The sequence below is a fragment of the Nansenia antarctica genome (genome assembly GCF_963989245.1).
Source record: "Nansenia antarctica genome assembly, chromosome: 16".
Lineage (NCBI taxonomy): Eukaryota > Metazoa > Chordata > Actinopteri > Argentiniformes > Microstomatidae > Nansenia > Nansenia antarctica.
The window spans coordinates 20,406,399-20,416,398 of NC_137686.1; the positions used below are offsets into that span (position 1 = coordinate 20,406,399).

The 10,000-nt window shown below is 41.3% G+C and overlaps 1 protein-coding gene across 1 annotated transcript in view; it reads left to right on the plus strand.

Annotated features, from left to right (window-relative positions):
* The window catches only part of st6galnac5a (ST6 (alpha-N-acetyl-neuraminyl-2,3-beta-galactosyl-1,3)-N-acetylgalactosaminide alpha-2,6-sialyltransferase 5a), a gene marked incomplete at both ends in the record, with an annotated part of 27,070 nt that extends 23,688 nt beyond the window's left edge, over positions 1–3,382 (plus strand). Inside the window, 2 exons of the mRNA XM_080547007.1 lie at positions 2,631–2,738; positions 3,124–3,382. Of these exons, the coding sequence (XP_080403133.1) occupies positions 2,631–2,738; positions 3,124–3,382 (367 nt within the window). The remainder of the gene's footprint in view (positions 1–2,630; positions 2,739–3,123) is intronic.
* Positions 3,383–10,000: the final 6,618 nt, after the last annotated feature.

Genomic DNA, 10,000 nt, shown 5'->3' on the forward strand with positions numbered 1-10,000 from the left:
AGGGAAGAAAATATAAGTTGTTTTTAGAGTTGAGATACAAACACTGCTATTATTGGCTTGAACAATGCACTGTTATGTTATGTTTACCTATTGTATCTTCTGGCATTTTCTGCTATGAAGACAATTATAAAGCAGATGCAGAGAGGCAATATGACATTTTGCACCACATTATTCATCCACATGACGGTAAACAAGAAAACTGAGAATTATTTAGCAGGATTAGTGGAGCCTCTCACAAAGCACCCTGCATGTCCAAGACAGATTAATGATTGATTCTTATTCTTATTCAAACATTTGTAATTTAAAATGAGAATGCTTGGCTTATTAAAAAACTGCCATAACAATGACAAACTTGCACATCTCAACAAATAAACATGTTCCAGGCACTTGTCTTTTAATTAAATCAAAACAGACTTTTGTTTGAGACGTGATTAGGATCAGCTTGAGTTGACTTTGTTGTTTTTGTCAGTTTTAGCCACTCCACTAAGATGAGCTGTCTGTGTGAAGTCAACCCCGTTGTTGACTGTCTGTCTCTGACTGTGGCAGAAATAACCGACACTGTTTTGGCTCTGTTGGTTCTCTGTCTCCCTCTTATAAAATAGCTGACATTGTTGGCTACACTCTGTCTGTCTCCCTCTCAGCTATACCAAATTGCAAATACGCAAATTGCATCATGACTATAAAGGTTTTCTAAGAAATCTCAGCATCTGTGTGGCACTTCAAAACAACACAAGGAAGAGTTTGTAATAGGAGCATTATGCAAACACACACACACACACACACACACACACACACACACACACACACAGACACACACACACACACACACACAGACACACAGACACACACACACACACAGACACACACACACACAGACACACACACACACACACACACACACACACACAGACACACACACACACACACACACACACACACACACACACACACACAGACACACACACACACACACACACAGACACACACACACACACACACACACACACACAGACACACACACACAGACACACACACACACACACACACAGACACACACACACACACACACACACACACACACAGACACACACACACACACACACACACACACACACAGACACACACACACACACAGACACACACACACACACACACAGACACACGCACACACACACACACACACACACACACACACAGACACACACACACACACACACACACAGACACACACACACACACACACACACACACACAGACACACACACACACACACACACACACACACACACACACACACACACACACACACACACTTACCCTGGGGGTTGTGTATAATTGATCCCTCCTCAATTCAGACAGTTGCTGTGAACATTCTCCCACCCAAAGGCATTCTGGGTAAAGTTTTCCAGGTATTATCTTACCCCCCTAGGAGGAGAACTGTTCAAAATGCAAATGGTAAACCGGCCTTTTATTTTAGCGTTTTACTAGACACAAATCCCCTCTCCGCAGAGAGGCAGAAGTCTCCAACAGGCAGGTAAAACCCTGCACTCCAGCTTCATCCCATCCATCTGTCAGAGTTGAGTTGTGCTTGAAGGTGCCTGGTTGTTCTAGAAAAGGCTTTCTTACTGTTTGTTTTATGACTGTGTTTTGTCAAGGGGAAACCAACTGTTGTAGTTTTGATTCGTCGAGAAAGAACATAAGAAGAATTGTAGGTTAAAAAAAAAATGCAACATGATAGATGGTTGAAAGAAATGCAACATGACAGATCTCTAAAATGTTGACTCGATAGAGATTCAGATTCTGTTGGTGTCCTTGTGTTTTCATTTGACTACAGTTTCTCAGTAACGCATTTTTAGTGCATAAATTAGATGTGTTCTTGATTGGCTCCAGAGGGCCAGCTCTCCTGTAAAAGTCAACTAGATCTACGACTGACTGAGAGGCCACTTTACAAAGTGGACACACACTGTTACTCCCCTTATACTGGAGATTATAGACATGGTCGGAGTAGCCTAGTAGTCAAGTGCCCAATGTTATCAATCTCCTATGACCAATCAAATGCCGTATGAATTATACAAAAGAGGCAGTTTTGAATCAATGGGTATTTAGGGACAGCCTTCCATATTTCTTAAATCATATTTAATCGTTTTTTCATCGTTACATATTTCACTAGGCTCAATTATTAGTTGGCAAGAACCAAAATTGTGCAGTCTTCAAAAGGATAAATCATTCTGCCGCCAAAGAGTGCAACATGGTTGTTCCCATGGTATCACCTCAAATGAACTTCAGCTCCTTTCTGATGAACAGTTTGATTATTTGACAAGCCTTGCTCGCACGTCAATCAATATGTGGGATGGATTTGTATTTTAATTAAGTTTTGAAGGAACTTAAATGATCCTACAGCCAGGAGGATATTGATCTTTGAATTTTAATACATTTTTATTCTGCCCATATCGCATCGACATGGAATTTGAATCTATCCCAGTCAAACAGATGCCAGAAAATCTGATCTCACCTCTCACCTCTATTTCCATTTGCCGCCCACTTTTGAATATTTTCTCTCTCCCTCCCTCCCTCCCTCCCTCCCCCATCTCCCTCCCCCATCCCCCCCCCCTCCTCTCTTCCTGTTGTAGGAGGATCTCTAACTCCTGGTTAAGTACGGGCTGGTTCACTATGACCATCGCCCTGGAGCTATGTGACAGGATCAATGTCTATGGCATGGTGGCTCCCGACTTCTGCAGGTGAAACCCCAACCCATTAAAATGGTCCTTTTAACATCCATCACACCCATCTCCCAAGAGAACACATTTACTAATATAACTCTATTATTCTCCAACAGTATACAGTATATGGTAGATCCTATGGGCTTATACATGAAACAAACTTCTGTAGCAATTAAATTCACACCTCTCACGACTGATTAAAATGTTAATTAGGATTTACAACTAGTCTCAAGATGTTAAAGAGGTAAATTGCTGTGGATTCTTGTTTCAGCGGAGTCATTAGCGACAGTAGCTACCTATTTATCGTCAGCGGTGAATAAGATGGTTCTGTAGATATAAACAGTTTTTCACCGTTTTTTCTTCCAAACGCCCCTGTTCCTCCCTCTCCTCATTATGTCCCCAGGGAGCCCCAGCACTCCTCTGTCCCCTACCACTACTACGAGCCCCTGGGACCAGACGAGTGTGCCATGTACATCTCCCACGAGCGTGGCCGCCGCGGAAGCCACCACCGCTTCATCACAGAGAAGAGAGTCTTTGCCAGCTGGGCTCGGACGTTCGACATCCACTTCTACCAGCCAGACTGGAGCCCCCCGGCCCTGCCCACCAACCAGACACTGGGGGACCAGGTCACGTTGGCTCTCTACATGCTCCAGAACACGTGACTGCCGTCTACCGGGCTTCCCGAGGAAGACAGGGTACTCAGAAGGACCGAGGATCGGGGTGGAAGGACCACACAGGTCCTAACACTGACCACAGCTGGACCACAAGCGGTCTTTCACTGGGGAGCTGATTGTCCTCCTTAAAATGCCTGACATAGACAATTCCGTTGGTTTGTGATGAGATTCAGTGGAAAGGGGACAGGCAGAGATTGAACCATTGTGTTATGTGAACCCATCTGCCTCTTCACCTTCTGACTGAGAAACTGTTTGAAGTTGTATGCAGGGTGCTTTTCTAATATGGTTTTAAAGGTTACACTTCATTTTACATTCGACTCAGCCAACAGGAACTCACTGAAGGTTGACTATGTGTGTGGATTAGGGCTGCACGATTTGGGGAAAAAATCGAATTGCGATTATTTGGACAGATATCGCGATTGCGATTAATTTGCGATTATTATTTTTTTAAATAGCAAAAAAAAAAAAAAAAAAAACGCTTTTGTAAAGTGTGGCCATATCTCCGGCTAGGAAGGTCGTATCAACGTGCAGTTTGTTTGTACGTCTTCAGGGGACTTAGAGGCTCCCTCCTCTAGCACCCCCACAGCCCGAGCTACGAGTGAAAGAACTAAACTTACATTGGGTTGCTTTAAAGTTGGGTTGCTTTAAAATCAAGCTTCAGATTAAAACATGTGATGGAGCATTACTAACCTGACTCAGGTGGTTTGTTTCACACAACCATCTAGGAAAGCTTAATTGGAAGATGTTTGGAAAAGGGCAGGTACTTTCAAAAAATACTTGGCAGGTGATTGGATGAATCTATCTATTTTCAGAGAGCATTACCACATGATACCATCAAAATACTTCTGCTGAAGCCATTATCCACCATGAATGTTGCTATTGCTAGCTACCGAAACGTGGGCGTTTCACGTGCGATGTTGTTGGTGTGCGTTCATTGACGTTGACGTTCATTGACGTTCACGTTCATTGTTGACGTTCATTGTTGACGTTCATTGACGTTGACGTTCATTGACGTTGAATCCGACGCGCTGTATGACGTATCCCATACGGGTAGTGGTGGTCTAGTGAGTTGGACTTGTGATCGGAAGGTTGTGTGAGTTCAAATCCCGCCTGAAACCACACCACTACTAGTGTGCCCTTGAGTAAGGCACTTAGCCCTCAGTTACTCCAGGGGGAATGTCCCTGTAATTCGTAATTGTAAATCGCTTTGGATTAAAAGCGTCAGCTAAATAGCAAAAAAAAAAAAAAAAGTAAAAAAAAAAAAAAAAAAAATCGCAGGCAAATCGCAGGCTTTGCGATTAGCTAATCGCATCATTTCAAATCGCGATTTCGATTTAAAATCGATTAATCGTGCAGCCCTAGTGTGGATGTAGGAGGGGTGGTGAGAGACGGACAGAGAGCGAGAGAGAGAGATAGATAGAGATAGAGAGAGAAAAAGAAAGTAAGACATTTTACATAGGGATATGGATTTTGGTTTGCTGGAGCTATTACAACCGCTCAAAAAAAGAAGATTATTTTGTCATGTCATCTCTGTGTTAGTGTCTAATTATTTCACTCGATAAGACATTACAGTATGGGTTAGATATAGGTAATTCAGTTCCAGTTTTTCTTGATTGCTTCAGTACATTTCTTGAAACAGTATTCAACTTTTCAAAACAGTTAACTCAGAATTTACTATGACTTCAATACATATCACAAAAGCAAATCAATGCATCAAATAAAAAGTAACATTTGTCTTCTATTGACATTTTTTTTGTCTTCTATTGATTGCATTTCACCATTCATTTCATATTGACACTAAGGCCGATTTAAGCTTCTGCGTCGAATTTACGCGCGTAGCCTACGTAGCCTACGTAAGGGGTCTCGCACTTTACACTTCTGCGTAGGTCGCTCTGCAATTACACCGTCACATCGCTAGGTGGCAGTGTGTTTTCTATGCCCCTGTGCTGTGCCTCTTCCGGTTAGCTATCATTCTGACAATGCCGACGGTCGGTGTACTCATAGCGGCATAATAGCGATCAAAAAACTTGTTTTTGTTATGCTTGTTGTAAAGAAAATGTCTATAATGCATTGAAATGACAGTAAACTAAGATAATAAGATGGTTATCATAAATTTTCAAATCTTTATTAATAAGTAATTACAGAAAAAGTAAATGACATTTCTGTCATGACTTCCGCATTTATGAGAGAGTCGGAATGTGACTCTACCAAGCGGACCAATCACAGTTCTTATAGATAACTTAACATTAAATATGTCTATCATAAATATAATTTAAACCCAACAATCATTTATTTCTAAATAAACAGGATTGTACATCTCGTAAATGTGAATCGCGCTCCTTATAGGAAGGCTGTGCCTGACGCTTCCATAGGAACTCAACGGAGCTCAAAGCGGCATAATAGCGATCTTTTTGTTGTTATGCTTGTTGTAAATAAAAGTTCTATGATGCATTGAAATGACATTAAACTAAGATAATACGATGGTTATCATAATTTTTCTAATCTTTATTAATAAGTAATTACAGAAAAAGTAAATGACATTTCTGTCATGGCTTCCGCATTTTGGCCGACGAGAGAGTCGGAATCTTGTCGGAATCATGTGCTACCAAGCGGACCAATCACAGAGCTTACGGTTGCGTAGAAACTAGGGGTGGGCATCGACGATCGATAATTGATCGATAAGGATCTTGGTCGATCACAAAATAAAACATTTGGTCGATCAAATTTTTTTTTTTTTTTTTTTTGTGATCGACCAAATGTTTTATTTTGTGATCGACCAAGATCCTTATCGATCAATTATCGATCGTCGATGCCCACCCCTAGTAGAAACTGACGCGTAGTTACATTTTAGCCTTGCGTAGCCTACGGCGTAGATTTTACGCAGAAGCTTAAATCGGCCTTAACTGCTGAGCAATGAGAGTTTACTTGGATGAGGGAGATTCACTATGGAGATTCACTATCTTGGGAGAAATAGCTATGCTGTAAGGACATTTATTTGTCAACACTTACTCAAAAGATTGGTGTGTCTTATGTAGTAGTGTTATGTTAACTGTTTCGCAAAACGGTGCTTGACATCTGCATTTTGTAAACGCAATGAAAAATGACCATGTTTCACTATTGCTGTGGTCATGTGTACTTCAGTTTCATGCAAATGGTGTTAGCAGTCGAAAAAACACTGCAATCAAGAAGTACTGAGGAATTTCCACACACTGTTCAAGGTGTTTCATAGACTAGTGTTTTATTTACAGGACCAGGGGGACCAGGGGGGTATTGCATCAACGTTGCAAAATCCAGTCTTATTTTGATAACTCTTGCGAGATTGATCCAAAAAAAATCCAGGCTTATTTTGATCAATCTCACAAAAATAAGCCTAGACATTCCTTTAGCAACAGTGATGGAATACCCCCCTGCAGCGCCTCACATCTCCAACTGAGGAAAACAGCAGTGTCCTATAGCGATCGAGAAAAACGGCTCTTTGGCTGTCAAAGGCAGAGACACATGAATCTTTTAGCAGGTCTTTACTCTGCCTGTCACATATGCAGATGGTCGCACGTGTTACACATGTCGAACCCTGCTCTTTATCTCTGTCTGACTCTTAGCCGGGTGAATGGCAGCTGTGTGTGTGTGTATGTGTGTGTGTGTGTGTGTGTGTGTGTGTGTGTGTCTAAGCACTGTATGTACCACACCAGGCTTTGTGAGATCTGACATCACTTAATAGGGCAATCTATACAGCTACAAGCACGGTTGTCATGAAAATGCTGATGCATGTCACATAAGACAAGTTGGAGATTAAGACGGATAGCTGGGATGTGACAAAGCATTCATCCAACTGGATTCATTTACGGCTTCGCTCGGGACGAAGGCGGTGGGGAATGTGGAGAAAGATTAGATCTTTTTTTCCATTCATTATGAACATTTACAGTATGTGCACTGTCCAATCTCTCTCTCTCTCTCTCTCTCTCTCTCTCTCTCTCCCTTTTCCCCCTTCTCTCTCCCTTTCTCCCCTCTCTCTCTTTCTCAACCCCCCCCCCCCCCTTCTCTGCCTTCAAAATGAACAAATGAGGATCAGGGGACACGGAAAAGAGAAAGGAAGGGGTTGCTATTCCTAATGATTGATCCTGGGGGCGACAACCTTATCGATTCTACCCTCATGACTTTAATGTGAGCAATGTGATGTGAGGCCCGTGGGCCAGGGACGTACACGCTTGCACAAAGGGAACACGCTTCATTTCATGTTTTCATATCATGTTCTTCCACAGGACATTAGCATTCCACTGATAACCCCAACCCATCACAAAGACCTGTTTTTACCATCTGCTTGGGAACATGCAGTAGGTCTACTGAAGCCTTTGTACCTGTCGCATATACGGTAAGTGTTTTCCAAGAAATTATTTAGATCATTATGTGAATTTGTATTGCAAAAGTGTATATCCCATTCATTATTAGGGGGACTCAAGGCTCTTGGTCTTGGCTTGTGTATTAACACATTGCCCAAGGTGTTTGGTAAAGGCCGTCTCCTTTTTCACTGGGAACACTGTATGAAATTAATCATTAAAAATAATAAAAGACACATTCCTTAAAAGATTGCACTGCTTTTCATTATATTGTGCAAGGTTTTATAAGAAAAGTGGAATCTTGGAGCGAGCGAAATAAAAGGGAGAGAGAGAGAGAGGGGGGGGGGGGGGGGAGAAAGAGGGAGGTGTATAGTCATGGACAAAAATATTCCGAAAATTGTTGCAATTACAAATGCTTTGGTATTCACATGTTTATTTCTTTTGTTTGCATTGGAACAACACAAAAAAAGCCAAATCTAATATAATTCCACACAGAACTCCAAAAATTGATTGGACAAAATTATTGGATTAAATTCATATTTGGTAGCACACCCATTGGAAAAAATAACTGAAATCAATGACTTCCTGTAACCATAAATGAGTTTCTTACACCTCTTTGTTTCTTATACCTCTTTGTTTCTTACACCTCTTTGTTTCTTACACCGCTTTGTCTTAAACCATTTCTGGATGCTTTTTGAAGTATGCTTTGGGTTATTGTCCTGCTGGAAGACCCATGACTTCTGACAGAGACCCAGCTTTCTGACACTGGATCCTACATTGCCTCCCAAAATTATTTGGTAGTCTTCAGATTTCATGATGCAATGCACACAGTCAAGTGTGGGAGAAGTGGTGCATTATCTGACAGAAGTGCAGGGGTGGCAATATTTTTTGTCTGTAACTGTACATATGTAGCACGGTACATGTAGCACGGTACATGTAGCGAAAGACAGAAGGCCTATAGCTCTACCTACAGGACAGCAGAAGCTTCCAGCTGCGTTTTATTCAGTGTGACTTCCTGCCACTGGCAGTGTTGCCATCATGCTCCCTCACACTGAAATAATAATGAAAGACAGGGTGGGCTACAATGACTCCTCATCACCCCCAGGGCTAAATATAGCCTCTCTCATGAAGGCTGCTATTCAATGAACCCTCAGCTCCCCATTCTCCTGCTCTACCTTACAGTAGTAACTACCAGCTGATATTACCCCTCAGAACATATGAACCCCCCCCCCCCCCCCCCCATACCACTCAGGTCTTCAACTCAGATTTTGCCCACTACCGTTTTTTCACATTGTACATACTGTACATATTGTATTGATAACCATTGCCCTTGCTCTGTACATATCCACTGCATATATCTTACTGTACATATATCTATAGTATACATATATATATCTTTAAGGTTTTTGCACTATGCATTATTGCACTCTGGCTAGATAATAATAATAATAATAATAATAATAATAATAATAACTTTATTTGTATAGCGCTTTTCCTGCAAACGTTGCAGCTCAAAGTGCTTTAATCATTATATAATCTTAATTTAATTATTTTGTCATTTAAATGCAATATTAAAATGATGGGTTTTTATCATCTTAATTTAATTATTTAGTAATTTAAAGGCAATATTAAAAAGATGGGTTTTTAGTCTTGACTTGAACATATTTGCTGAGGTTGCATCCCTAATGGCAGTCCATTCCACAATTTGGGTGCATAACATGAGAATGCAGCCCCACCAAATCTCTTCTTTTGTGTGATACACAGAGAAAACCAGCGTCAGAAGACCTGAGAGCTCTATTGGACTGATATGCGAGCAAAAGGTCTTTCAAATATTCTGGTGCTATGCCAGTGAGAGCTTTATAAACAAGCAGAAGGATCTTGAAATGTATTTTCCGAATGTGTTTCGTTGTACTCTGCCAATGACTATTAAATGGAATCTGAATCTGAACATAAATCTAACAATAGTATTCTCAAGATAATGGCAACCTCAAACGATATAACTCCAAACAGTGGCTTTGAAAAAGAGGTCCATCATCATTGTGCCCGCTCAATTCACACTGGTTTCAATCTTTTTTACGGCCGTCATTAGCTTTGATGGTTACGACCCTGAAATGGCTAAAGATCGCCCATTACTCCACCGTGTTCAACGTGGGCTGTTTCTGAGCTGTGGTCAGTGTGAGTGATGATTATGGACTATGAGTAATGAAATGACTATTATCATCACGGGTGGTTGTCATTATAGATGCTCACAGTCACAAGAAGAGTTTCTGCA